Raw genomic sequence first — 27,971 nt, 5'->3', positions numbered from 1 at the left:
ATCAAATCTGAAATCAGAGAAAAAGAGAGAAGATATTTTTTGTTAGGGTATTTTTGGTTGAGGCAGTGGCAGTTTTGTAGATATTTCAGAAAAGATTGATTTTTTGGGTATTTTGCCTAAAAAATTGCTGACATGACGTGATATTATGCATTGTAAGATTGAGCTTATGTCCTTATTTGTTTAAATTTCTTGAAAAGTGGTTTTTCTGTTTTATGCAACTCTTTAAAGTAGTGGGATATCATTTTCTATAATCTTAACCGTTCAAAAGTTGAATTAACCAATAAACACATATGCAAAAAACCTAAACAAAATCCGTACATACTAGTCTGAACGTAAATATTTTCCTTATGACTATGCATGCATCTGCGCTTAAATTTACGCATAAACAGGCTTATAAACACATCTTAAAATCTTCATAGCATTTGTAACATCTTGACTTTTATGTTTTTCATGGTTTGATTGACTATAGAGCAAAAAAAGCTTTTTGATTGTCAAATCTTGTAAAGCAATTTGAACAGTTAGTTCTTAAGACAGTCAGTGAATTTTAGATGTTAGGATGTGTTATATTCCTCTTATGCATACCTTAACCCTTAAGAACCTTGTTTTTCAATACAAATAAGTATAGGTCATCCCTTCAAATTTTGTCCTATTTGAGTCAAGTCCATTTGATATAGCATACAAATTTTGAAGTTTTATCGAAGAATTCAGCTAGCAAACCCAATTCATATCTCTAACCTGATAAGTGTATACAATCATCATGCAATGCCTCTAGCCCCATTCGCTATCACACCTTACAAGATTGCAACAACGAGTGTGGTGTGAAATGTAACATAAATGCATGAGGCACATTGCTAGTTTTAGGGTGGTTGATAATTTTGTACTTGAGAACCAAGATTCAAGCGCAACAACTTTAATTGTGGATTATGCGCTAGTGAATAAAAGAGAGCAAAGATCCTTAACGGGAAGGACAAGTATGTATGCTATAAGGGATTCAGAGCTAATTTCAACACACCTTTACCGCGCACGCGCTTCCTTCTTAGTTAGTTGTATGTATGATATACAAATACGTATCGTAAACATATCCTACATCGAGATTTATTTTTCTTTTTATCGAGATCACATTATTTCCTTAATGCTTTCTAGACTTTGATACTAACTAGTGCGAAATAATAACGTCAGCACAACTCAAACTAGGATATAGGAGTTTTTTAGTGTTTTATATAGACGCTCTTATCAACTCGGATTATAGTCATTATACTCAGCTTCGTTTTTTCTTTATTTTAATAAAAGGTGGGAGTCCGGTTTGTATAAGGATTAAGTTTGGGTGTGTACTTTAATACATACAACGTGTGTTATGTTAAGGGCTTAAGGCTAAGCAGATCCCGACTCGCAGACGACACCTCTTCTCTTTTCTTTTCGTTTCTTCCTCGGATTGATCACCTTTCGTTCACATTCATATTCGGAAGTACTTGAATCCTGGATCTCAGAGACCCTCGTCTCCTCTCTGCTTGGTCAGTCTCTAAATTAGCTCAGCTAGAGACACCTAGTCCAATCAGTCAACACTCTCCTCCTCATCCACCTCTCACTCTCTACTAGAAACGAGAGAGAGAAAGCCTCAAACTTGCAATCTCCAAATCCAGAAACAGAAAAGGAGTTGAAAAATATGGTGAGGGCGTCAGTATTGATATACATCACAGTAGCACTCCTAGTGCTGCTGCTCATCTCCCAGTCCCCCAAGAAATCCGGCAACCACCACCGCCACCGCCGCCTCAAGCTCCGCTCCAACTTCACATTCGCTCATTCCCGCAACCCCATCCCCTTCGACCCTCTTGTCGCCGACATCGAGCGCCGCCGCGAGGACCGCAAGTGGGAGAAGGAGCACCTGGATCTCGACTCCGCCCCCGCCGCCGAGTCCCAGCCCGAGTGGGAGGATTTCATGGACGCCGAGGACTACTTGAACGACGAGGACAAGTTCAACGTCACCAACAGGCTGGTGTTGCTGTTCCCCAAGGTCGATGTCGAACCTGTCGATGGGTTTATCACCGAGCACGAGTTGACTCTCTGGAACTTGAACCAGGCCCAGCGGGAAGTTCTGCACAGGACTCAAAGGGATATGGAGCTTCATGATAAGAATGGCGACGGCTTTGTTTCCTTTCAAGAGTACCAACCCCCTAGCTGGGTTCAGAATGCAGGTACTTTTTGATGCTGTTATCTCATTCATGTGACCTTGAATGTGATTAAAGGAACTTACTTTCTTGTTTTCCATCATGTAATGTATCAGATAACAATTCATTTGGCTATGATATGGGGTGGTGGAAAGAGGAGCACTTTAATGCATCAGATGCAGATGGAGATGGTCTTCTTAATCTCACTGAGTTCAATGAGTGAGTTCTCCTTCTAAGTTGCCTTCTACATCTATCTTTTGACATAACTTTCTCTGATCTTGATCATTGTTTTCTAGCTTCCTACACCCAGCTGACAGCAAAAACCCAAAGCTACTTCAGTGGTTGTGCAAGGAGGAAGTAAGGTATGTAATTCTGGCCTGTAGTATCCATATGATCCATGGTTTGCAGGAACCTGGGCATTGAAAGTAACTTGGTTGAAAAGTCTTTTGCTTCAACTCTCAAACTTTTGTGTTTTCTAGTACTAAAAAACACCATCATGGGTGGCTGATTCAGTTTTCTAGTAAAGTTCACCGTGTCTGTCATTTGAATTGATGTCACTCTAACATGGTTTCCTAGCTTGTCTAATTGGTTGCTCATTCCTTTGCTTCCTTAGAGAGAGGGATACAGACAAAGATGGAAAGGTTAACTTCAAAGAATTCTTTCATGGCCTCTTTGATTTGGTGAGGAACTATGATGAAGAAGATCACAATGCCACACATCAGTCTGATGATTTGATGGAGGCCCCAGCTAAAACTTTGTTTGCACAGCTTGACAAAGATGGTGACGGGTAATTGCTATTATCATGTATTACTCTTCTTAGCTCTGGAGGGTTTTCTTTTCACTATTATTTACTTGGGTTTGCCTTGTTTTATTCATAGATACTTGTCAGATGCTGAGTTACTTCCCATTATTGGAAAAATACATCCATCAGAACATTACTATGCGAAACAACAAGCAGATTACATCATATCACAGGTATTCATTTTAACGAAAAGTATCTTATTTCTCATGTTTAACGGATCTGTCAGTTGGTGCTTGCTGTGTCCTTTAGATGTACACTGATGATTCATATATGCACATATATTCTTATTATGAAATTGACATCATTCTGAGTTTTACTTCACGAGTATGTGACAGAGACTTATCAAAACTTTAGTGACTTTTCTTTAGACCATGCAAAGCGGAAGCTGTAAGGAAGCTCCAGTTTTGAGCTGGAAAGCGGGTTTGGGGGATTTGGGATAATCAAAATTCTTTTGTTTTTAACCTAAAAGGCATAATGAACTCATATAGCTTTGAAATTGCTAGCGGTTTATAGTGGTTGAGGAATAGCAGTTTATTTGTTTTGGATTCGAGAAGATATAGGTGCTTCTTCCCTTTTGTTTTTTGGTTTGCTTCCCTTGTCTTCATTTTGCCCGTAGATTTCTACATTATAAGATGGGATTATCAGCTATCAATCATACAGATTTTGAAAAACCGTTTGAAAAAAAAGTATGGTGTATTGCCGAGATATCCAGTATTTATGACAGTCTAAGTCCTATATGTTTTTCAGAGTCAATTTTTTTTTATTCCTTTTATCTTATATTAAAGATAGAGGACAGGACAAAGGAAGAATAAAAGGAACCTTTACATAATGACGGTAACAGATGAAGTTCCACAGTAAAGATGTGGTCTGCATATGTTAAGCTTAGAAGGGTATGAAAAATGGGTAGATGATGTATTATCACAAAGTCCTCTCGTGTGAGGAAGAAAGAGTTCTAATGGTACTTGGTAGTGATTATGAAATCATCATATGCACCGATAAGGAACTTGCAATCTTCTCATCACATGAGTTATATTTGTGACATGCTTGCTGCCATGTATGAATTGCTAACTCTGGGATGAACTTTGATAAATTCCAAAGATTGATTGTGTTGTTTGTATCACTTTGGTGAACTTGCAGGCAGATACGGATAAAGATGGACGCTTGTCACTGAGCGAGATGATAGAGAACCCATATGTATTTTACAGCGCTATTTTCAATGATGAAGACGATGAGGATTATGGGTTCCATGACGAGTTCCGTTAATATCAAACCACCATGACTGCCTCTTGTGCCTTGATTCTTTTAGTTACATATTTCCAGGCTATCTAATTACTGCCACAAGTGGGATATGATTCAAAATGTTTGTTTTGGTTTCGATTTTTTTTGTTTCTTTCCTAGATATATGTATATGGATTATGGAATGAATTAGAACGAAAGAAGATGTTGATATTTGATACTCTAGCAACACCAACTGGGTTTGGTGGGATTCCAAAATGGTCTTCATTGTTTGGGGGGGGGGTTGCTTATGGCGTTTTTCCTTTTCGGAATGGTAGCTAATCTGAGGAAATGAGTTTAACAGAAGCTTTTCATTTACTTGTCAGTAGTCAGTTGTATTGTGATTGTGATTTGTTAGCAGTTGAATAGAGTCCAATTTGATGATGATGTTTTAATCAAAGATGAATGTATTTATCAAAGTAAGAGAATGATTGATACAGAGTAAAGGAGTGATTGATACAAAGAGAGAAACAAAAAAAGTAAAATGCCCGAAATTCATTGTTCATCGTCGGAGGGTGGAGAAGGGTCAAGGCGAGCGGCGTCCTTGGCCCAACGCATCAGCTTTTCAACTTCATCATCTTCATCAACAGCGTCGTCGTCGTAGTCGGGGGGGTTGAACATGGAAGAAGAAGAAGAAGAGGGCATAGGCATTGAGGCCTTGAGAGCTGCGAATCTGGCGGACAGGTCATCTCCGAGGACTGCTTTGAGCTCTGGGTCCACATCCGCTTGAATGGCAGTGGAATTAGAATTAGGATTAGGAGGAGCAGCTGCTTTAGGAGTAGGCTTGTTGAGCTTGAGGGCCTGGAAGCGTCGTTCGACGTCAGAAAGGTGGGATATGTGAGAGTCTACGGAGAGACTGAGCAGCATATCGTCCTGCGCTGCTCGGAGCAGCTCCTCCACTTGATCCTCTTCCGTTTTCCTCGTCTTCGTCTTCGCCTTGTTTCGACTCATCTCTTTTCTTGCTCATTCTGATTTGCCCAGACACTGATTTTATTCACAAAATCTTCCATGTGCCTGTCACGTGCCTGCATGCGTCACTGGCAACCACGGGTACCCGGGCCGTGCACAGCAAAGAAAAGTTTTGTGAGTCAAAAAGAGAGAGTATTTAAACGGCGGTTGGTCTGGGTCCATGGCTCTGTATAATTAGTTTGGGGGAGAGTGGAGTATAGAGAGAGTGAGAGAGGAATGAACTCGTCGAACCCACCCGCATACAGTAACGGCTACTGTCCACAGCCGCAGCCGCAGCACCAGCAAGGAATGAACAGAATTCGCCGGGGACCACGTGGAAGGTCACGTGACAGTGACATTAGGGTTTCTGAGGCCGCTCCCAAGCAGCAGCAGCAGCCGGACCAACCTTGCACCGACTTCGACATGGCCTATTTCCACTCCTACGCGCACGTCGGCATCCACGAAGAGATGATCAAGGTCTGCTCTTCTACTCTTTCTTTCTTTATTTCTTTTGGGTTTTGATTTACTCGAGTGTGAGTGTAATTTTACAGGATCGTGTACGCACCGAAACTTATAGGGCAGCTATTATGCAGCACCAGAGTTCTATAGCCGGCAAAGTATGCAATGATATATTTTCTGTTCAATTTTTTTTTTTAAGGTTAAGTTTGAGTGAAATATAAAATGTTGATGGAGTTGCTTGATAATACAGGTGGTAGTCGACGTCGGCTGTGGCACCGGAATTCTTTCTATCTTTTGTGCTCAAGCTGGTGCCAAACGTGTAAGCTCTTTTACTTCGTCATTTTGCATTCAACACTTGTTACCTCTTGTTATGTTTGTAAGTCAGGATTAGCCATTTCCATCTTGTCCTGTCTTGGAATTATGTTTCTCTGTCCATAAGATTTGTCAATCTTGCAGGTCTATGCTGTTGATGCTAGTGACATTGCTGTGCAGGTAATTGCTTGTACCACTTTATGCTTCTGTATATAACTGTGTACATGTCATGTAGTTTTAAAAAAAAAAACCAAAGTTATGGATATGGATTTGACATTGGGTTTGTCATTTCGATTCATCTTGTTCTCTTTTAAGCAGGCAAATGAAGTTGTAAAAGCAAACAATCTATCTGATACGATCATCGTACTACATGGGCGAGTTGAGGTAGGTTTATATGACTCTTTTACTTACTAGTAAGCTCATTAGTCCAGCAGGCTGTGATAACTGTTTAATTTTGTTCTTAACAATTTACACGAGTTTTCTGGCTTTTTATTTTTTATTGGACAAAACTAGTTGCTTATTTTCTCTGGCTTGTGACTTTGTGCTGATCATTGTCTTTATTATTTTTCTGTTTGCGATGGGGGGAATGGGGCCCTATAGAGAATGTTTCTACTTATCTAGGATGGAATTGAGTAGATCAGTATTGAGAAGTCAGTATGTCAGTAAAATGGATAGGGGGACAGGTTCTTACTGCATCTGATTATAAAAAAAAAATAAAACTGTAATCTTCATTGTATTTTCCTAAGGACTTTCCTTTCTCTTGCACCAACTTATTATCTGACTTACACATGTATAAACCAATCAATCTTACTTCCAACACTTCAATTTCTGCAGGATGTTCATATTGATGAGGAGGTTGATGTTATAATTTCAGAGTGGATGGGCTACATGCTTCTGTATGAGGTAGCTTTTAAAAGTTTGCATATGATATCCCTATAATGTTGGTTATTGGATTGTATTATTACTGTTCTTTCATAATTCTACCTCTGGAATACATACATGGGCATATATGGTTTTGAAATTATTTTTTTTGTACATGCTTACTTTTCAACACAGAGTATGCTCGGAAGTGTCATTACAGCCAGAGATCGCTGGCTAAAGCCCGGAGGTCTTATACTTCCTTCAAATGCAACGGTAGTTTTCTTCATCTCTTTGGTCTTTCAATTGTTTCGACATGTGCATTTTTAGTTATAAGATCTATTACATGGTGCTGCTTTGATGTACCATGCCAACATTATGTGTTGTTAACTTATGTATTATCAACTTAAGTATGCAGCTTTGTCAAGGACATTTTTGTATAGCATTAGACGCTAAACAAATTTGGTTCTGTCATGCTGATTTTGTTGTTGTATGTTTTCAGTTGTACATAGCACCTATCACACATGCTGATAGATACAGTGAAAGCATTGATTTCTGGCGCAATGTTTATGGAATTGATAGTGAGTACACATCTTACTTGCCTACAGTTAATCTGTTGTAGAAAAATTTGGAATTCCATGTATCCATTTTGTTGGGTCTGTAAAGATGATGCTTCTTTCCAATTTGTAAAGGGTTTTGTAAGTTAATATCCTTTTCTTCTTGCATCCTTGTTTGTGAAAGCAGATCTATTGATTATGATTGTCCATTCAATATATATATATCTTTGCCCATAGATACTGAATGAGGTTGCCAAATCAATAGTTTAAACCCTATTCAGATTCTACCAGCATCTATTGCATTGTGGATGGGACATAAAAGTTGGTTGTGACACCTATCCCCATAGGTGTATAGTTGATTTAAAAGTTACGTCGGAAGCACAACACACGATCTAGGTTAAGTAGCAGGCTAGTCACATTCATTTAGACATGTTCTACTTGTATAGGCTAAGAACTTTTGATACACTTAGCAGTCTAACTTGTCTACAATAGGATTTTGGGTCTTTCCTTGGCTAAAATTGGATATGATGCTTTGGATTGTCAGGCAGATTATGTTCACGCTGTTACCCTGGCTTATAGCTGGTGTCTGGTGGCATCAGAGTTAACAGTTAGTTGACTTGTGTATCCTTCTTTCATGTGTACTGTTTGAGGACCTATGGGTGGGGTCCATAGGTTGCAGGACTGAGTTAGGCCTTTCCAGTTTGGACAGACGATGCTTAATTTTGCCTATTGATGCTCAAATGTTGAATGAAACTTCTTGCTGCCTGTTACTGCTACTCCTCTAATACTACATGTATGCCGTCCTTGATGTCTTGCATTTTTCTTCTGCTTATTTTGTTGCAGTGTCTGCCATGTTACCACTGGCAAAACAATGTGCATTTGAAGAGCCATGTGTTGAGACAATTGTGGGTGAGAATGTTTTAACATGGCCACATGTGGTGAGTGTTCTAAATTGAGGCATTCCACATAATCATTTGTGTTTATAGTTTTCCATACCTGTAATTTCTTGAAAATGATTTATCTGTTACTAATGTCGATGTTTTTTCTTTCTACTTTCATGTGTCTTTTGCTTTTGTTCTCGCAATGACTATTTTCCTTCTCTCTGGAAAGCTCTAAATACTCATGCTCTCATCTAGATGTAGTGGCAATTATTGTTAGTGCAAGAAGCGTACAGTAAAGAATTGCTATTGAATCAAAAGATAATATATTGATTCCCAAATTGGTGTGGTATATTAACTGATGCCTTGACCTAGAAGTCGATGCATCCTTGTCAGTTCTTTCAGTGGATGTCAAGCCTTTTGCTTGATAATTAAATCTCTTTACATGAGGATTAAGTTTCCATATGATCTAAAGCATCCTGCTGTTACTGATTTGGGTGTAGGTTAAGCATGTGGACTGCCATAAAATTTCACTTCATGAGCTTGAATCTGTTTCAACAAGCTATAAGTTCAAATCAATGATGCGAGGTCTCTTTCTCTCTCTGGCCACCTAATATTTCAATTTTTTTCATATTATTGTTTCACATTTTTCCCGTCAAGAAGGTTTTTATGAGGTTCTTCTGATTAAAAAGCATGAGCTCATGGTTTTTTTGGGTTGTTTTATTTATTTATTTATCTTTCTGCAGTAGATTATAATGAAGCTGTGTTTCTAACTATTCCCTAATCAACAGCTCCACTACATGGGTTTGCATTTTGGTTTGACGTCGAATTTAATGGACCTGCAATACTTCTCACAAATAATCATGCACCATCCCAAGTTCCTAACAATCATACAGTGGAGGGTCAGCAGAGGAGGAAACGGGCAAATCCAAGTAATGCATTGGTGCTCTCGACTGCACCTGAGGACCCCCCAACGCATTGGCAACAGGTACAAATCATTTAGGTTTGTCTAATGAGTTGCTATTACAGACTATGCTATACTTTTATCATATATATATATATATATTTGATATGATATCCTGTCAGCATCTTTAGGTTTGTCTAATGAATTGCTATTACAGACTGTGCTATACTTTTATGACCCAATAGAGGTTGAGCAAGATCAAGTGATTGAAGGTTCTGTTACATTATCACAAAGCAAAGAAAATCGTCGGTTCATGAATATCCATCTCGAATATGCGTGAGTCTTGGTTTATGGTCTTGAACATATTGCCTCTTTATCATTGGTCAAATTGCAGATTGCTTGAATTTCTCATAATTAATCTTTGCTCTTGCAGCTCCGGTGGAAGATCCTTTGTCAAAGAGTCAGTGATGAGGTGATTATACTAATTACTTTCTGTGTGGTTAGCTGAAGATAAGCATGGGAAAGTCATATGTTGGTCTGCCTTTCTCTTTCGTGTAGCTCCCAACTCTCCGCAGACCTTGATTCGTTAGAGATACTTCTGGGTGACCATGCAATAACTTTTTCTTGCAAAGCCCTGAAGCAAAGGCTACTTGTTAGAGATATATAGGTGAATTAGCTTTTAGGAAAAATTTGATTTTAACTGTGTTACGCTTCAAGAATGTTAATGCAGAGTAGACTTGGTATATTTGTTGAGGTTATGTTACATTCCAGACAGATATGTGAGCTGTGACAAAGGCATCATGTACTTGTATCGTTCTCAAGTCTTGTGCGGTTTATAGTTTAGGAATTGTGTACTGACCGGAGAACTAATTAAAATTTTGTTAGTGTCGGTGGCTGTAACAAATTACAACTCTACACTTTGTTCGACTCTTCATATTAAGATTGATTTTGATCGACATGCCTCTTCTTCTTTGTTCTACTCTTCCCCTTTTATGCATTAGATGTAAGACGATTACAAGAAGGATCCAGCATACATAATATGCTACTACATTCTCTTTTTTTTGGTCAAAGATGCTGCTACATTCTTGATGTCCCAACTCTCCTGCAGGACAAGAAAAATCTACTTCACTAATTTTTTTTAAAAATTAGGTAAATCAGTAGTACCTGGCGAGCAACAGACAGAAGGAAATCCTAATCTTGCAAGGAATCAAGGAGACGAATCCTGAAAGGAAACGGAAAAGGAAACATACATACAACGGGATTGATCAGATCGTATATGTAGAAAGAACTATATATATTCGACTGCATAGATCTGAAGGTCGCCTGCTGATTGTGCGGTTGCTCAATGGAGAAAGATCCGATTGTCCTTAAATACAAAGATGTTAGGCTGAGAGAAAGCGACTTGGATTTGCTAATAGGCCCACATTACTTGAACGATTGCATCATTCAATTCTATTTCAGCCATCTTTCTTCCGTTTGTAATAAGGACATCCTTCTGGTTTCACCTACAATCTCATTTTTTCTGGCAAATTCTCCGGATTCGGATACTTTTAGAGGCTTCGCGGAGTCTAACCAATTTGGTGAAAAGCAAGTTGTGATATTCACCGTGAATGATAGTCAAGACATGAGTGAATACGACGGCGGAAACCATTGGAGTTTGCTGGTGTATTACAGAAAATCGAATGCATTTGTGCATTACGACAGCTTGGGGGGTTTGAACAGCTTGGTTGCTAGGAAGTTTTACGGAGCAATTAAGAAACATGTGGCAGCTGCAGCAGCAAGACAAACACCAAAGTCGTCTGTGACTAGATCTACTATCGGTCGCATGTACTACTCTAAGCACCGGAGTCGTCGAGTCAGAAATTATCATCATCATAAGAACAAGAACAAGAAGAAGACTATATCGGGCGCGTTTGTTATGATGGGGCGCAGCTTGCTTAACAAGTTTTATCAATTAATTCAGTATCATCCTATGAAGAAGACCATATCGGGGGCTTGGAATAAGACGTCTTCTGCCCTGCAAAACTACTACTTGGTCAATAATAATAATGGGGATCATGATGAAGACATTAGTAGTACTAGTGATAAGGATCATGATGATGATAATGATCCTTGGTTTAGAGAAGAGAGTGCTATGCCTCAGCAGACAAATCTGTATGATTGCGGTTTATATGTCATGTTTGTTGCTAGAGTCATCTGTCAATGGTACTGCGTCGACCAGGAGGAACAGCAGCAGCAGCAGCAGCAGCAGCATTGCTCTCTCTTGGGGGACGAACGGTTTCCCAATATTATATCATACGTGAAGCGTCTCGATAACAATTTAGAAAACTCAATGCGCCCAGGATTTTTGAGCTTCATTCAAGGCTTGATTCATGATCAAACCCTAACATGTAACAGTATTCCATCTTCATATTAGCCTAGCTAGTAATGCAATTGTAGATATGACCCGGCTCATTTGTCAACAAACTAGCTTATACATGATCGATCAATTATTGGATCAATATCCTTGATTGCATACTTGCTGCTTAAAATGTATTATTAAGTGATTGAGCGGGAGAGATCGAAGCTCAGAGAAAGATGAACATGTACATATATTTAAAATGAGAACAACTTTTAGGTGCCATAATGGTACAATTATTGGAATGTCGATCGATCGTGCTCAATCAAGAGGTTTTTTCTATTCTCTGCGATAAATCCATCCACTACTAGCTGCTTGATTATTGTTCTATCTGCATACATAACCCTAATATTTTTATCCTATCATTTTGGTTGGTCTTGTCCTATTAACAAGCATTGATTCATGAAAATCCCTGCGTATCTTAATCTCTTCTTCTTTTATAGTTGTTTAATCTCATAATCACTCAACCAAGCTTGCCATGATACATTTTGCGCATTATTTGTTTAAGAAATATGCATGCATACTGGAAGTGGGATATTGATCATCATCGATATTTTATAGTGGAAACATCGGACATGTTAGCTACAATTTTCTATCCGGTGTCATTTAGATTATTTTGTAAAAGTATTCAAATTAATATATAACTTAAGTTTCTGTTGATCGACCTGCAGACCCTGGCTTTAATTTGGTTAACTGATTACGCCCTAACCTAGATATATTGCTTCGTCGATCTATTCAAGCTATCAAATGTATGTTTCAGTAGCTATATATGTTTGCCTATGTAAGGTGTGCGAACTAAAATCAGCACAGTAACCTCGCTAGACTATACGAGTCGACCTTATTCTGATGAAAGATATATATTGATTACCTCAAATCTTAACTCAAATATATTGTAGAATTGTACGTGCCAAATTAACCCCAAAAGAAAAGAGTGAGCTCAGCCGCCATTATAGATGTTAAATATATAAGAAGAAGAAAGATTGCATATAATGCAATATCGTTGCTTTTAAACTAACAATCCACTCATGATGAAAAAAGGTGGTGGAAACTTATCGTATTAAATCAACTTCAAATGTTTAGCTGGAACGTAGTTAACTAATCCATGTAAAAGAAAAAAGAAAAGAAGCCGAGCTTTTCTGATGCAGCTAATTTGATTTGATTACTTCTGTATTGCTGTTTAACTACTAATCCCTTTTGGAAAATTTCTGCACTCACGTTTACGCACTGTGTTTATGAATACGTACTGCACCTAATCTTTGTCTCTGTATCGAAAGAAACCAATAGAAAAAAGAAATCATGCATCATCAGAATGAATATCCATATATATTTACTTTTAAGTCGATTGACTGTGTATGTATACACAGAGAGACTTTTTTAGTCTTGGTCGTGACTCTTTAATTACCAAGAATATGAAGCAAGTATTGATACTTAACGTGCCGACATCGATCACGAACTAAAAAAGATTATTAGGAGTACGTATATATGGCCTCTGCATTGCTTAAGGTGATCGGTGCATTGATCCTTGGTGCGTGAAATGAAATATCAGTGCTCCAAAAGGGCAAGGAATACTAAAGTTGATCGAGGAAATAATTAAAAGAATAATGGAGCAAGCCAAGCAGAGTCCAGGCTGATCGAAAAGAACCACTTTAGCGGCGGTTTACCCTTCTTCATATTCAATAATGACCCTTTTAGCTAGCAACCCAGATCGACGAGGCTCGAATCTCGTTCACATTCTTCCACAACAGACTCCAGACCAACCCTTACAGTAAAGAGCTGGATAACTAGGATTCATCATTTGGCATCTGTTTAATTTTGTAGGAAGTGTTTATGCTCGATAACACTTAAGCTTAATTAGCTACAAGAGCGTCTTTAATTTGGAAGGTACAAGCATTTGCAATAGCTCAATATTAGAATAGAAAGAAAAAAAAAATTAGACAACCCTGACAAACAAGCCCTCAGTTGTGTCTCTAATTTCCCATTCAGCAATATCTGAAAACAAAGACAAAAACAGTGATCGATTATATATTATTCTTGCTTTCACCTTTTCCCCTCCATAAACACCTTTATATATTCCCCTAAACCTCACCAAATTCTGAAACCCACCCCACACTTAATCCCCAAACCCTACGTACCCTCTGCAAGCTCAAAGTTTTTACTAGCTAGCTACCACTTTTTCATCATCATAATATTAAAGTGGCCGGCCGGGCTATATTCGATCCAAAAACTATTGTAGCTTGGCTAGCTAGCCATGGAGGTGATACTATTACTCTCCGTGGCTCTGGTCATGACAAGTTTCGGTATTAGTGGCACCGCCATGGCCAGCAGCATCACCACTTACCCCGATTTCCAACAGTTGCACGTCAAACAAACAATCGCTGCTGCTTCCACCAAGTTATACAAGGAAGAATTAAAAGAAGACAGCAGCGGATCTGGAGGAGGAAGATGGAGGGTGAAGGTGGTTCATAGAGATAAGATATTCCCACAAGCATCACACAACAAGAGCATTTTCCATGCGCGCATCCACAGAGACGTCAAAAGGGTCGACAGCCTTATGCGTCGTCTCGGCGGTAATAGTAATGATCAAGTGATGAATAAGAAGCTGGACTTTGGATCGGAGGTGGTTTCAGGAATGGCGCAAGGCAGCGGTGAATACTTCGTGAGGATCGGAGTCGGTAGCCCTGCCAGAAGCCAATACGTGGTGATTGACTCCGGCAGCGATATTGTGTGGGTCCAGTGTCAACCTTGTAGCCAATGTTATCACCAGTCCGACCCCATCTTCGACCCTTCCCGCTCTGCTTCTTATTCCGGCGTCTCTTGCACCTCCACCGTCTGCGACCGCCTCCAGAACTCCGCCGGCTGCCATGCAGGCCGCTGCAGCTACGAGGCTTCCTACGGCGACGGCTCCTACACGCAGGGCACTCTCGCCTTCGAGACTCTCACCTTCGGCCGCGCTCTCATCCGCAACGTCGCCATCGGCTGCGGCCACATGAACCGCGGCATGTTCGTCGGAGCCGCCGGTCTTCTCGGCATCGGTGGTGGGCCCATGTCATTCGTCGGCCAGCTCGGCGGACAGACCGGCGGTGCATTTTCTTACTGTTTGGTCAGCCGTGGTGACGCAAGCACCGCCGGTACACTAGAGTTTGGGAGGGCGGCGATGCCGGTAGGCGCTGCGTGGGTCCCTCTGATCAGGAACCAAAGGGCGCCGAGTTTCTACTACGTCGGCCTCGCTGGTCTTGGAGTGGGAGGCATGCGTGTCCCGATATCTGAAGACGTGTTCCGGCAGACGGAGCTAGGTTACGGTGGCGTTGTTATGGACACCGGAACCGCCGTGACGAGGTTCCCGACGTTGGCGTATGAGGCATTCCGCGACACGTTTGTTGAGCAGACGGCGAGCCTGCCTCGGGTGTCCGGAGGAGTCTCCATCTTCGACACGTGTTACGATTTGAACGGGTTTGTGTCGGTTCGGGTACCGACGGTGTCGTTTTATTTCACCGGCGGGCCCATACTGACTCTTCCGGCAAGGAACTTTCTGATTCCGGTGGATGACAAGGGCACGTTTTGTTTGGCGTTTGCTCCTTCGGGTGCAGGGCTTTCGATAATAGGGAACATTCAGCAAGAGGGCATCCAAATCTCATTTGATGGCGCTAATGGTTTTGTTGGGTTTGGACCCAATGTCTGCTAAATGAATGTGCATGCATGATGATGTGTATGCTAAACTACTAGCTAGATATCTTACATATATGCATGAGTTTTGGTAGCTTGAGTAGGTAGTTTGTGTTCATATTATATGTTCTAGCTATAGCAGATGCATATCTAGTATCAAAACGTCAACCACGGGCAAATAAATATGCCTTCGAGGAGCAATGTATTGTGGCTTTTGGTGGTGTGAATGTATGCCTAGATCTTCACTTTTCACTTGGACTAGCTAATTAGCTAGATCAAGATTCAAGATGATGAATGTGCAAAACCATTTTCGGTTCATTACTTTATCATGCTCATGATTCTGTATGCTCGGATTAAGAAAAATGCGAGGCAAAGTCTCTTATCAGAAAAAGGATGACATGAAAAACATTCCCAAAAGAGAAATGAAGACGGGTCAAAAGAAGATCACAAGAAAGAAAAGGTCATTTGCTTGGGCACTGCAATAGATCTAGAGCACCCCTTTTGCAGACTCCTTTCTTTTACATGAAACATAAACGTCTTTAAAATGAAGATCCATATATGAGAGCCCTCTACATTTGCATTTACATTTATATTTCTTCTCTCCCAGTCACATGTATTCCGATCATGACTCGAAGTATATTCCAATCATGACTCGAGGCAAAGCTGCAGCCTGCAGGAGTGGTGTGGTGTTTGAATCATGAGCCAAGGGAGCCACCATCGTTTTGGACATGCATGTGAAGTAATCAATCCACACCTCTTTAATTTGGTGTTGCTCTAGTTGGAGTGCATTCAAGCAATGACTTTTACAAAGGCATTCCCTTTTTCCTTGTTAGCAACAACATAAGGTTACTTTTGGACCCTTTTTCAAATTATGGAGATTAGGAACAAAATTACTACTTAGCATGTCTTCGACTTGGAGCAAAATATACTAGTATACTACTGATGTCGATTTTCTGGATCCTGGCTTAAAACACTTTTGTATGATAGGCCCACAGAGGTCAGAATTTGTTGGTACAAAGCAAGGGCACCTGTAAAAGCAATATGATTGACAGATTGTGTAATTTACTCAGAAAATTACTCAAATTAGTATCTCTATTCTGTTGTCGCCCCCAACAATTCGATAAAGATGCAAAAACCATTAACTGATAAAGGAGAATTGATCTATATATTCACAATGATGAGGAGAACAGCAACTACATAATCATCTTGTGTACAATAAATACGGATTAGAAATATTTACACTGCCCTAGCTTGCTATCCCAGCAGTTGGTGGGAACAAAATGCCTTGTTTCGCCTAGCAAGTCAAAAACTGATGCAGGTTAACATGCAAATCTGGCTACCCAACTGTCCCTTTCATAGGAGGATCCCTGCCTCAGTATTCATATATTTAGGCTACGAAATTTGCTTCTAGACAAGGCTTTGAGCAAGCACAAAAAATACTAAAGCTACAAACATGGGAAAGTGCATTCCCTGGTTCTGTTCTAGACCATGAATAGATATCTGAGATCCTCAACTGTCAGACGAGTTCCGGAGCCCCCGCTATTGTCTTCACCAAAAGCAGATGCAACCATTTTTCTCTTCTCGTCCTGCAAAAGCAAAGCATAAAGATGACTTTTTCATTTATAGAAGGACAACATACAGATCACTTCGTATGTTAGGATTTAGGAGTATGAACATATCACTCAGCTGTCCTCTTAATATTAGTGTTGGTACCTGTAGAGCTAATATCCTGTCCTCTACTGTATCCTTAATAGTAAGTCGAGTTACAGTAACCGGCCGGGTTTGTCCAATTCTGTGTGCCCTATCAACAGCTTGATCCTCAGTCGTCGGATTCCACCAAAGATCCAAAAGGATAACATGACATGCAGCAACCATGTTTAGACCAAGGTTTCCTGCCTTGAGTGACATAAGCATAACAGTGACCTGCAACATTTAAGATCTTGAACTTAATTGCCAGATTGAGGCAGTAAAGAAGTTCTGAAAGTATCTTATAGCATAGTACAGTTCGACATTTTCAGTTAAGCAACATTGCGATAATCTCCCATACATAGATGGGCAATCAAAAGATATTAAACATAAGTATGATAATTATGTTCAGGTTTCTAACATGCTCATTAAAGAAAAAAAAATGATGATGGGAAGGAACACATGTTAACCAGTCATGAACAATTTCAGCAGTTATCAGAGTAAGGACAAATACCTCAGGATCAGTGTTGAATTCTTTGACAGCCCTGTCTCTGGATGTTAGAGTCATTGTGCCATCAAGCCTTCTATATTGTATACAGTACTCGTTCATTGCACTCTCAACTAAATCCAACATCTTAGTCCATTGAGAGAAAATGATTGTTTTAATTGGTCCATCAGTTGGTGAGTTTGAAACTACGGTTGTGTGCTTCACAACATTGACGCCTGAATCTGGGTTTTCATTTTTAAAAAAAGAGTCTCTACTGCATCCTGCAGCATTATATTGCTCCAAATTGGGGCTTTTTGACTTGCAGTGTGACTGTATTATCTCAACAACAGCTTTGACTTTAGATGAAGTGTACTCATTCTGTACCACTACTGGGTTCTCAATCAACTGAGAATTCGTTGAACCACCATCAAGATCCTTAGAGAGGCAACTAATTAGAGTGGATTCAGAGAAAACAACATCAGGACCGACTTGTTTTTTGCATTCCGTAGCAGGGCACATACTGTCATCACCAGTCATATATTCTGACACACACTGATAGCAGAAAACATGGCCGCACAACGTAACAACAGGGTTCTCAAGCACATCCTGCCAAGATCATCAAATACCAGAAGACTTAGATAGGATTCCATGTTCCCACACTTTTCTTTTACTACTCAGATATTGCAAAAAGAGTAACAAGTGAAAGCAACTATTTAAACTTAAAAGTAATGTTATACTAAAGACTTCTTACTAAGATGAATCCATTTGCATCTATCTATAGTGGAAAAGTTTCGAGAAAGCTCACATTGCATACACGACACATGGCCTCGGCCCTTTCCAGGGCATTCAATAGTTCGATAAGCATCTCCCTAGATAGTGTACTTGCCATAGCCACAGAATCTTTCCCAACACAGTCAGTGTCGTATCCTTTAACAAGCAGTGGGTGATCACAAGCCTGCCGAAGGCGCAAAAGCATCAAAAGGATATTTGCATAGTTTTGATTTACCGTGCCAGCAGCAGCATATGCCTGCAAGAAACATTAGAGTTCAGCAACAGAATATCTATACAGAAAAGAATCTTCATCAGGACGGCAAGCTGGTTATAACATGGAATTTAAACTGTAACATATCTCAATAGATATGTCGACACCTGCAACAGGTACTTGTTACTGAAAGATTTGAATTATATGAAAGAAACAGGAGTACACTCTTTACTTCTGTTGTGTATTATTTCAGTAAAATCTATCATTGTTAGATGCCAATGCTGTACCATGAACATGTATAGATCAAAACTCTTGAACTAGTTAACACAAAACTAATACAAATGAGGTTATTATCAGTTGCAAAAGGTGTCTGATCAATAAAGTTTAAGGTAGAGAATTTGCTCACTAGTCTTTACTACAACATCACTTGTATCGTATGTATATGAAATGAAGAAAAAAGAATCTAAAAATCTGTTGCCCTAAACATTCCTTGTAACTTCATTACTCAGCTTTTGGGATATCTTGTTCTGAGGTGATACTCAGTTTTGCTTCTTAGCTATTGTTATTGTCCACTTTAAACAGGTCAGTGAGTATCAAAGAGAATCAAAAAACTTCATCTTCTCTCTTAAGCACGCAACACAGAAACTCAGATTATAGTCATATTCCACTACCTCAAGTAGAATAACTAAAATAAACATCATATTCTCTCTTAAGCACACACCTTGAATTGCGAGCGTGAATCAGCTTCTAATTTGGTATAGAAGGCCCTCTCCTCCACCGAGAACTCCACTTTACTCAGGTTGATTGTTTTCGGCGGTAGATTAATTATAGGTTGCCCATCAATCATTGTTCCTGCAGACAATAAGAAATTATGGTCAACAATAAGGAATACAATCAAAGTTCAAAGTACAAAGCACACTCACATTCTTTCACAGCATTAGTGCAATAACCTTACAATTTTTGAAGCAATCTTAAGCCTATAGCTGAACACACACACACACACACACACACATTCATATATACAGGCCTCTACCATAAGAATAAATAAGGATGAGAGTAATGGCATGCACCATCAAATATAACATTATCTGCAATTCAGAATCATGTTTCTTAGGAGAATGAAGGAAACAGGATCCTCATTCTCAATATTGAATTCCAAAACCTAACAGGTACTGACCACCTACTTCAACAAGGGAAATCACATATAGCCAGAGAGTTGAACAAATTGGAGTCAAGTTATGTTATGCATATTAGTGTGCACAAATTGGAAAGCATCCATCCAATCTTGGGTTTAGGGTTTACCAATCCAGCATACCAAAAAACAAGGACAAAGCATTCACCTTTTGTTCGGCGCAGCATAATAGCTCTCAGAACAGCTTGGAGTTTCTTGTATCCTTGGAGTGAATTTCTGGATATCGGAACCTTAATGGTAGAGTAAAATGATTTATACACAGCGTAGGGATCATATTTCAGAAATCTGAAGTAACTGTACAAATCATCAATTGTATTTTGTATTGGTGTACCAGATAGACACCATCTTGTTTTGGCTCGAAGACTACAGCAGGCTCTAGCCACTTGAGTTCTGTGATTCTTAATGGTTTGCGCTTCATCTAGTATCACCCTAGACCAACCAACCCTTGCAAGTGGCCCAGAACCACATTCAAAAGAGGAACTGTCAAATCCTTTCCTACCTTTCTTTCCCTTCTTACTAACAAAAGAAGCCTTTTTTCTCTTCTTGTTGATTGAAAAATCAGAAGATAAACCATACTTCTCCACATTTTTCTCATCTGCCTCATCCTCGTCAACTAAAGGTTGCTTTGGGACTTCATTAGTTACAATAGCATATGTCGTCAGAACCACATCATAGCCAGCAAGTTCTTCAGGATTTCTTGTTCTGCTGCCTCCATGATAAACAAGTACAGACAATTTTGCTTCCTCTGCAACCTTCTCATCCAGCTCCCTAGCCCACTGTCGAAGAACACTTGCCGGACAAACAACCAAAGTACCAGCAGCGGGCCTCTTCTTTTTGAATGGCTGTGCGGAGGTACTAGCTTCTCGAGTTGATTTAAGATCAGATTCTTCAGTATTGTTGACTTTATCCAAACCACAACCAACATGGTCCTCATCATCATCCAAATTCAAAGCTTCAGTTTTATTATTGTCCGAGTGTTCAGGTTTTGACTTGGATTGCAAAGACCTCTGCATTTGTATAAGTGCAATCATTGAGATTGTCTTACCAAGGCCCTGTAAGAGAAAAGCATTATGAATCAAAGGTCCCTACCAAATAAACTTTTATCCAAATAAAGGATGGGCAAGAGCTACGTCCTAAGACTATTCTTGAGAAACCTGATCATCAGCTAAGATTCCACCTAGACAATGCAAGCTTCTCGTCTCCTTCTGAAGCATCCATGCCAAAGCAATTTTCTGTAGAAATGATTTAAGTTCAAAGACATGCAAGGTGAAAAATGATGGAACCAATTATAATAAACAAAGAGGATCACCTGATGACGTAGAAGAGAGACCGACAGAAGACCATCAGGTAAAGCAGCTTCAACTTTTGGTTGATTAAGATCCTGCAGAACCAAACTGCTTTAGCACTTCAAAAAATACCATAGGCGTGCAGCATAAGGGGAATGTTATTAGCACTCCCAGGATATTAACTAGCACTACCCTGATCTCTCTGTGAATATCTACAAATATTTAAAGATCAACTACGCAGTGCAGGATGACTTTCTGGGCTGCCAAAAATCCAGCATGTGTATTTACATAATTGGAGCAGACCATGTCCATTATTAATAGAGCCCAGAATCAGCTCTGGCTTATCTTAGCCAGCAAAAAGATCTCTAATCACAAACAAGGCCTGAAACCAGTAAGTCACACATAATAGAAAGGATTATATAAGTAATCCGATGAAGGCCATATGTATTATGCTCCCTAAATGAGCTCCTAAGTTAAAAAATTAGAAAAAAGTTGGAAAATCTGCTCGAATCATGTTCCTAAATCATCAAAACCTCTTGAAGCTCCTATATCTGAAGAGTTGGTTATTGGTAAAAAAAACTCAATGTGTTATTCTGTGTTTCATATATGTGTATATAATTGCTAAATCAAAAGTAATGAACTAAAAAGTTTATAACTCCCACAAGCAACCTTGTAGTCATTTTTAATGAAAAATGAGAAGAACATAAGACTGGCGGTCCTTTAAACTATTACAAAGGGAGATATACCTGTAGTGCCGCATGATATATCAGCCTCTCGTCACTTTCAGCAACCCTTTGTTCACCTATTCCCAAAGGGTATTGTGGCTCACTTGTACTAGGAATCTGGGAAGTAGAAGATGACTTTACAAATGGAGGCCTTCTATCATACATATAATCATCATTCCCCCTGATTGAATGGTCTCGCATAAAGCCCTTGTTGGTGGTGTCACGGAACTGATTGTGGGCCCTTCTATCTACTGCAGGGTTTATACCCTGCATAGATAATGGAAGGGTCCTCTTTAGAGCCTGTTGAAATGAAATGATATTACTATCTGTAACATAAATATTAGCAATTTCTAGAATTAATGTTTTATTGCCGACTTACATTTCCATTTTGTGAGAAATACGTAGAACTATCAGCTCGCGAAACCTGCTGATTTGAGGCTCTTATGTCAGCACTCGAACTGGGATGAAACTTTTCTAACACCTGTCTGTGGTGGTTATAATTAGGAGAGATTCCATTGGAAACATGTGCTCTTATAGGAGAAGGCACCTTTCTAGACTTGTCAGCATAGTCTGCAAAATTGATTGATCATGTCATATGATGTATGTACAAATGAAGTTAAACATGGGAAGGCTCTACAAACACAAAACCCAAGCTAACCTTGGCTCCTTGAATTTGAACCAGATGCAGGTGCAGATAACCAAGTTGGATTAGGTCTTCTACCAACAGGTTCTATCTCTTCTAAATCACTATCAGATGAACTAATATCTATGAACGTTGCTTGAGACATGGAGGTTGAAAGTCGATGCTCCCTTTCTTTAATTAGTTTAGAAAGATAGTTCACTGATTGTAGGCCAGTCTGGATTCAAAAAAGTATTGTCAACATCTCATTGTGCAGGTCCACAACCACAGGATGTAAAATTGTAACGGAAAAGCCTCACCACATCTGCACAATGCTTTGATATTAAACTGCCTATCCGTCCGCGTAAAAACGAGCAACATCTCCAAGTGGACTCAAACAAATCCTGAAGGTGATCCACATCACCAAACATTTAAACAAACGACATCCCCTCCTCCTCGAGAAATGGCCGATTAAGTTGTAGATACAAACTTTATTTTGGAAGGGGCTGCACAACAATGGATGCAAGTTACTTTGTGTGGTTTTCTTAATATCTTATGTGATGGTTATACACACAGTGCAAAAATACTAACATACTAAAGCAAGAGATGTGGGATCAAATCGTAGCAAGTGTGACTAACAAATATAAGGTATCACAGAAGCAATTTCATCACGGCGATGATCATTTCAGAATAAGATAATCTCAGAATTAAGTTCAAAAGGCTAAAACTTTGATAAGGAAATATCGCATTGCTACACCTACTTAACCATGGAACCACCAACTTGATCGTCTCATCTCCCACTACCATTTTTTCACTACAGCTACAAATTTCACTACCCGGAAGAAAAAAACTGATAAGACCCAGAAAACAATGACGAATTGCAAAAATTGAGCAAGCAATCGGAGAACCAAAATTGAAAAGAAAAATAAAAATTGAGTCTTTGGGTTGAACGCCAAGTTTGAAACTTGAAGATGGAAAGTGTAAAACGGAAAAGGAAAAGCGTACCGGCAAAGCTGTAATGGCCGATTGTTCACCCAGCAACTGTTTATAGGGTTTTTGCGAAAGGAAGAGGAGAGCCAGATATCCAACGGTACCGTTTACCACGACGGAACAGATCTTCGCACTGGAACAAAAAATATAAATATTACAAAATGGGCCATTGGGCCAAAACCAAAACTGAAAAGAAGAAAGCCCAAGACCAAGCCCAGCCCAGTTAATATCCGCGCCAAACGAAAACAAATCGGCGGGATCCCAATTCCCAAATTTTCCCTCTTTGGGTTTTCGTCCAAATTCAAACTGAAATCTACAATTTAATTGGTGTTGTATATAATGCAGTCTAGACTAGTATTTCCACACATGCTATTTCAGAAGAGAAGACAAGAGAAGACAAGAGAAAGCAATAGGAAGAAATGGGAGGTGGGTCAATGAAATCGAACCCAACCAGGTCGAGGAAGAGGGTGGAGGCCACGGCGGAGGACGACTCCTCTAGACCTTCTCTTGTTCGCGGCAAGGACGGCAGTGCCTTTGCCCGCTGGTACTCTTTCACCTTCATTTACCTTATGCTTTGCTTATTAAACATACACCCAGATCTGTTAGATTAATCAAATTCATTGCTAACAAATTGCAGCGAGGGGTGCAAAAAGGATGTCCCCGTGGCAACCATAAGCTTTCACAGTTGTAGCCTTGACGCCAAAATCAGGAACAATCTGGGTGAGTTCGTATTAATTTGTTGCATGTTTCTGGGTTCAATATGCTTGTCGGTATTGCTTATTATATATTGTGTTTTTCAGAGGCTCAAGTCGTCGAAAAGCCCAGCCAAGTGACTAAGAAGCCTCCCACTGCCGGGTATTCCTCATCTGTTTTTCTTTTGCTGGGGTGCAATGTGAATGTTTCTTCTCATATTTGTTTTGTGTGCAGGAAGAAGAAATCGACTACGTCGGAACCAAATGCAAAGAGAGTCAAGACTGACAAGGTTAAGAAGAGCAAGGATCCAAATGCACCCAAGCGCCCTCTCACTGCCTTCTTCCTATTCATGTAACTCTCATTACATCTTCTCTACTATTCCTGATTACATGGTGCCTCATGTTAATGTCTGGTTTGTATGTTCAGGGCTGATTTTAGGAAATCTTACAAGGAAGCTAATCCTGATTCTAAGGATGTTAAGAAGGTAAACTGTTCGCCAATTTAGCATTTCATGATTGTATCTCATTATTGGAGTATCTGGGAATTAATTTTCATCTTTGTTACTGAGTTTAGGTTGCAAAAGAGGGTGGTGAAAAGTGGAAACTTTTGACTGATGAGGTTAGTGTCTAATACTTGTGCCCTTACTGATTGCATCTAATTTCCTTTGCCTCAAACTTATTATCATTGTCAAACTTGTAAATTGGCTATCTCATTGCATATCATGTGTTCAGGAGAAGAAACCTTACATTGACAAAGCTGATGAGCTGAAAGCTGAGTTCAAAAAGACCTTGGAGACTGAAGCTGATGATGCTGAAGATGTTGATGTAAGTCTCACCTTTGTTCATTCTCAAACCATTCTACCATTCTTTGATGTGTCATTATTATTTTCCTGTTCATGTTTTGAATTTCTTTTTTGGTGATTCAGGGTGAAGCTGAAGATGCTTCAGAAAAGGAAGTGCCAGAGAAGGAAGTGGAAGAAGTATCAGATGGGGAGTAGTATGTTTGGTTTTCCTACGTTTAATATGTTCTCCATTTAGTGGACGAGTAGAATTGCATGTTTGGATGCTTGTAAATTCTTAGGCTGGTCGTGATCATGTAGTCTGAATAGTTTTAAGGGCTTTTCCTAAGTCTAATATGCAATCATTTGATTCCTGAATATCACTTTGCTTTGATTCTCGGCTGCTAATTTACTAGTTGGCATTTCTCTGATATCTTTTTGTTTGTCCTGTGCTTTCATAGAAAATGGTTTGGGAGCATAACCCCAATTGACATATGGGGTTGTAATCATTATGAAAAATGTCTGTTGCATTTCATGTTTATATTATGATGAATTCATGAATCTGAGTTTATATAAGGTCATGGTCTCCCTGCTGGCCCTTTATGCCTCTTGAATCAGATTATTTCTACATATTGTGGGAGGTATTCTCTCTAATGATTGCTGCAATGTATTTTCTGATTTTCCGGAAATTAAATGAAGAGATGAAGGCAATGAATAAGATACTACATATATGGATAATAGTTGCATAGCTCTTGCTTATATCTAATCATCAAGATGCTCCTATAGTACTGTGAGCAAATCTTGGGCAAGTGAGTCAGCATTTTACTGGCTCATTTCTATTTCTGGAGTCTTTCTCTTCTGCTTGTTGCTTTGAGTCTTTCCTCTACAAGGTGGCAGAGGCTTGCCGCATAAGCACAAATTGTGGAGATAAGCAGCTGCAGGAAAAATGTTGAATGGTCTCCCTTGTGGGATCTCTCCACACAACTTATTTGCCCTGAAGCTTGCATGTCTTAGACCTTCAACACCCAATAAACTCGTTGGGATTTTTCCGGTGAGTCCATTTATGGACAGGTCAAGCCATTGAAGTTTCCCCAACAAACCCAAACTTGTGGGAATAGTGCCTGTTATCTGGTTCCTTGAGATATCAAACCTTTCGAGTTGAATCAGGTTTGAAACTGAATTGGGGATGTGACCAGCAATTTTATTGCTTCCTATGTTGACTGCTTTGAGCCTCATGCCTTGTCTGAACTCTGGAATACCACCTGAAATTTGATTGTTTGATACATCTAAAACCTCCAAAAAGCGAAAGCTGCTTTCCCTGTTATTCAACATCCTCGAGATAGATCCAACAAGGTGATTTGAGTGTAAATCAACCAAAGATATGGTGCCTGGCAATTTGATTTCTGAAATGTCAAACTTGAGTTGGTTGTTTGAGAGCTTAAGGCTCTGCAAGCTTGACATGCTGATGAGGTTGAGCATTGAAATCCCATCAGTAAATTGATTATGGGACAAATCTAGGGAGTTCAAAGACGCAGGCTTTGTGAAGCTTGGGAGGGTTCCTCTCAATTGACAACCAGCAAGATGAACATCTCTAAGTTGCCGGCTTCTGATCCAATCCGGAACAGTCCCTAGAATGAGATTGTTGTAAGAAAGGTCTATTGACAACAGAGAAGGGAATCCCCTAGCAGAAGTCTCTGGCAAAGGACTTGTAAACCCATTTCTGGATAAGTTGAGGTACCAAAGGTTCTGCAAATTTGAAATGGATGCTGGAATATGACCGTTAAGTCGGTTATTGCTCAAGGAAAGAGTAGTAAGGGATTTGAGGCCGCCAACCTGGACCGGAATGTTCCCTGTCAGTTGGTTATGGCCCAAGGACAAGTCCAAAAGGTTGGGCAAACTGAAGAGGGAAACAGGCATTTGACCAGAAAATTGGTTATTGGAGAGGTCAATGAAGGTAAGTTTGTGCAGATGCTGCCCTACAAAGCTTGGAATGAGTCCAGATAACAAATTGAAGCTGAGATCAAGATACTGCAGGGCATGAAAGTTTTGGAAAGTGGGTGGAATTGGACCTGTGAGCAAATTTCTTGCTAAGTTGAGTTGGACCAGATTGGTCAGAGTCGCTAGGCTTGGGGGAATGTGGCCCTTGAATCGGTTGCCAGAGAGTGTGAGGCTCTGGAGGAAGGACAAACGGCCTAAACCTGAAGGAATGTAGCCTTGGAGGGAATTGTCCTCGAGGGACAACTGGGTGAGGTGAGCAAGATTGGAGAAGGTGTCGGGAATTGGACCTGTGATTTGTTTCATGCCACTGATGACCAATACCTGCAAGAAATTCAAATTGCCGAGAGAAGGGGAGAGTGTACCCTTCATGTACCCTGGCCTCTGCAACTGCAAGACAGTAACCCTCCCAGCTGGGTCACACTCGACACCTTCCCATCCTCCTGCGCAGCAGTCTGTGCCTGTCCATGAAGACAGAATGTCGGTTGTGTCCACGACGATTCTGACCTTGAAGCTCAGAAGAGCAGCTCTATCTGCTGCTGAGCACACACCTGCTGCCGCTTCTTCTTCTCTCCGGCGCGGCAGAGATGAGGACGAGGAAGATATGAGCAGAAGAAGCAGTACTAGCCATCTCAGGGAAGTGAGACTCAGAACAAGTGGCATTTTGGAGCGTAGTAATACGGAGATGAGAGATGACAAGAATTTGCAGACAAATATGGAAGGGAAGGGAAGGGATGGAGTTAAGTTGGGATCTGAGCTGACAGATGGAAAAACTAAAGCTGATTGACGGAGAAAAGCAGTGACAGAGAAAAGTTGCAAAGCTAGCAAGAAGGAAACATGGCAGTGCTCGCTTCACGTAGAGAACAAGGGTTAATGATGAAAAATACGTAAGGAAAGGAAGTGTGTCAGTGACTAATTATAATGGGGTTTATAATGGGGTTGGACTTGTGTGTGTAAGACCCTCGACACTTTTGTCTCATATTTATAGTAACAAATATATGTGATGATGCACCAGTAGTGTAGAGTGGAGAGCTGAGCCAGAGAGCTAAACCAAGTTAAAGAGATTCACATGCGAAATCGAATTGTGACCGTTTGATGATCACGAGGATCCTTGGTTCCCGTTTGAACGTTGGAGCGCTCTATATTCAAAATCTATCTGCTACCTTACTTTCTTTACTTGCTTGGTTTAGCTGCATACCTTTTCAAACTCACAGTGAAAACAATCGCTCCTTTTGCTACATCCTTTACCGTCCGCAGTTTAATGCTGCCGACTGATCCTGGGCCTGGGCCTTGTCTTTTTGGGCCTGCTATCTCTTTAA

General features: G+C 40.1%; 6 protein-coding genes across 6 annotated transcripts; 4 read left to right on the top strand and 2 right to left on the bottom strand.

Moving 5' to 3' along the window:
• Nucleotides 1–1,338: 1,338 nt before the first annotated feature.
• LOC101307688 (calumenin-B-like) lies at nucleotides 1,339–4,457 on the top strand. The gene is made up of 6 exons (XM_004297665.1): nucleotides 1,339–2,192; nucleotides 2,282–2,384; nucleotides 2,462–2,527; nucleotides 2,779–2,952; nucleotides 3,044–3,140; nucleotides 4,105–4,457. Exons 1-6 carry the CDS (start codon nucleotides 1,664–1,666, stop codon nucleotides 4,228–4,230), a joined length of 1,095 nt encoding a protein of 364 aa, XP_004297713.1. The 5' UTR covers nucleotides 1,339–1,663; the 3' UTR covers nucleotides 4,231–4,457.
• A 160-nt stretch (nucleotides 4,458–4,617) lies between these two features.
• On the top strand, nucleotides 4,618–10,051 carry LOC101306519 (probable protein arginine N-methyltransferase 6-like). The gene is made up of 13 exons (XM_004297661.1): nucleotides 4,618–5,667; nucleotides 5,742–5,807; nucleotides 5,900–5,968; nucleotides 6,106–6,141; nucleotides 6,280–6,345; nucleotides 6,796–6,864; nucleotides 7,018–7,095; nucleotides 7,322–7,400; nucleotides 8,220–8,314; nucleotides 8,758–8,842; nucleotides 9,046–9,242; nucleotides 9,376–9,494; nucleotides 9,592–10,051. The coding sequence occupies exons 1-13, from the start codon at nucleotides 5,428–5,430 to the stop codon at nucleotides 9,632–9,634; spliced, it is 1,242 nt and encodes a 413-aa protein (XP_004297709.1). The 5' UTR covers nucleotides 4,618–5,427; the 3' UTR covers nucleotides 9,635–10,051.
• Nucleotides 10,052–13,799: 3,748 nt separating this feature from the next.
• Nucleotides 13,800–15,503, top strand: LOC101306813 (protein ASPARTIC PROTEASE IN GUARD CELL 2-like). Its single transcript, XM_004297662.1, has one exon. It carries the CDS (start codon nucleotides 13,805–13,807, stop codon nucleotides 15,236–15,238), a length of 1,434 nt encoding a protein of 477 aa, XP_004297710.1. The 5' UTR covers nucleotides 13,800–13,804; the 3' UTR covers nucleotides 15,239–15,503.
• An 856-nt stretch (nucleotides 15,504–16,359) lies between these two features.
• Nucleotides 16,360–23,289, bottom strand: LOC101306228 (DNA repair protein RAD5-like). Its single transcript, XM_004297660.1, has 13 exons — nucleotides 23,202–23,289; nucleotides 22,517–22,702; nucleotides 22,236–22,434; nucleotides 21,957–22,147; nucleotides 21,599–21,877; nucleotides 20,876–20,947; nucleotides 20,721–20,798; nucleotides 19,715–20,618; nucleotides 19,096–19,226; nucleotides 18,198–18,419; nucleotides 17,420–17,998; nucleotides 16,933–17,142; nucleotides 16,360–16,805 (listed from the first exon to the last, which is right to left on the bottom strand). The coding sequence occupies exons 2-13, from the start codon at nucleotides 22,625–22,627 to the stop codon at nucleotides 16,701–16,703; spliced, it is 3,081 nt and encodes a 1,026-aa protein (XP_004297708.1). The 5' UTR covers nucleotides 22,628–22,702; nucleotides 23,202–23,289; the 3' UTR covers nucleotides 16,360–16,700.
• A 270-nt stretch (nucleotides 23,290–23,559) lies between these two features.
• On the top strand, nucleotides 23,560–25,259 carry LOC101307110 (high mobility group B protein 7-like). The gene is made up of 8 exons (XM_004297663.1): nucleotides 23,560–23,730; nucleotides 23,824–23,906; nucleotides 23,987–24,041; nucleotides 24,114–24,230; nucleotides 24,306–24,363; nucleotides 24,453–24,497; nucleotides 24,611–24,703; nucleotides 24,805–25,259. The coding sequence occupies exons 1-8, from the start codon at nucleotides 23,606–23,608 to the stop codon at nucleotides 24,874–24,876; spliced, it is 648 nt and encodes a 215-aa protein (XP_004297711.1). The 5' UTR covers nucleotides 23,560–23,605; the 3' UTR covers nucleotides 24,877–25,259.
• A 220-nt stretch (nucleotides 25,260–25,479) lies between these two features.
• On the bottom strand, nucleotides 25,480–27,315 carry LOC101314749 (probably inactive leucine-rich repeat receptor-like protein kinase At2g25790-like). The gene has a single exon (XM_004298561.1). The coding sequence runs from the start codon at nucleotides 27,313–27,315 to the stop codon at nucleotides 25,480–25,482; it is 1,836 nt and encodes a 611-aa protein (XP_004298609.1).
• Nucleotides 27,316–27,971: the final 656 nt, after the last annotated feature.

The sequence above is a fragment of the Fragaria vesca genome, linkage group LG4, assembly GCF_000184155.1.
Source record: "Fragaria vesca subsp. vesca linkage group LG4, FraVesHawaii_1.0, whole genome shotgun sequence".
Classification (NCBI taxonomy): domain Eukaryota; kingdom Viridiplantae; phylum Streptophyta; class Magnoliopsida; order Rosales; family Rosaceae; genus Fragaria; species Fragaria vesca.
The sequence above is the reverse complement of the archived record's forward strand: the minus strand, read 5'-3'. Positions and strand labels throughout refer to the sequence as shown.

Coding starts and splice junctions, on each gene's coding strand:
- LOC101307688 (XM_004297665.1), top strand. CDS start 1,664: ATGGTGAGGGCGTCAGTATTGATATACATCACAGTAGCACTCCTAGTG. Junction 2,193..2,281: donor TAGCTGGGTTCAGAATGCAG/GTACTTTTTGAT, acceptor GTAATGTATCAG/ATAACAATTCATTTGGCTAT. Junction 3,141..4,104: donor CAGATTACATCATATCACAG/GTATTCATTTTA, acceptor GTGAACTTGCAG/GCAGATACGGATAAAGATGG.
- LOC101306519 (XM_004297661.1), top strand. CDS start 5,428: ATGAACTCGTCGAACCCACCCGCATACAGTAACGGCTACTGTCCACAG. Junction 5,808..5,899: donor AGAGTTCTATAGCCGGCAAA/GTATGCAATGAT, acceptor TTGATAATACAG/GTGGTAGTCGACGTCGGCTG. Junction 8,843..9,045: donor GTTCAAATCAATGATGCGAG/GTCTCTTTCTCT, acceptor CCTAATCAACAG/CTCCACTACATGGGTTTGCA.
- LOC101306813 (XM_004297662.1), top strand. CDS start 13,805: ATGGAGGTGATACTATTACTCTCCGTGGCTCTGGTCATGACAAGTTTC.
- LOC101306228 (XM_004297660.1), bottom strand. CDS start 22,627: ATGTTTGGTGATGTGGATCACCTTCAGGATTTGTTTGAGTCCACTTGG. Junction 20,799..20,875: donor TCTCTCTTCTACGTCATCAG/GTGATCCTCTTT, acceptor TCATTTCTACAG/AAAATTGCTTTGGCATGGAT. Junction 17,999..18,197: donor CCATGTGTCGTGTATGCAAT/GTGAGCTTTCTC, acceptor TGATCTTGGCAG/GATGTGCTTGAGAACCCTGT.
- LOC101307110 (XM_004297663.1), top strand. CDS start 23,606: ATGGGAGGTGGGTCAATGAAATCGAACCCAACCAGGTCGAGGAAGAGG. Junction 23,731..23,823: donor GGCAGTGCCTTTGCCCGCTG/GTACTCTTTCAC, acceptor AACAAATTGCAG/CGAGGGGTGCAAAAAGGATG. Junction 23,907..23,986: donor CAAAATCAGGAACAATCTGG/GTGAGTTCGTAT, acceptor TGTGTTTTTCAG/AGGCTCAAGTCGTCGAAAAG.
- LOC101314749 (XM_004298561.1), bottom strand. CDS start 27,315: ATGCCACTTGTTCTGAGTCTCACTTCCCTGAGATGGCTAGTACTGCTT.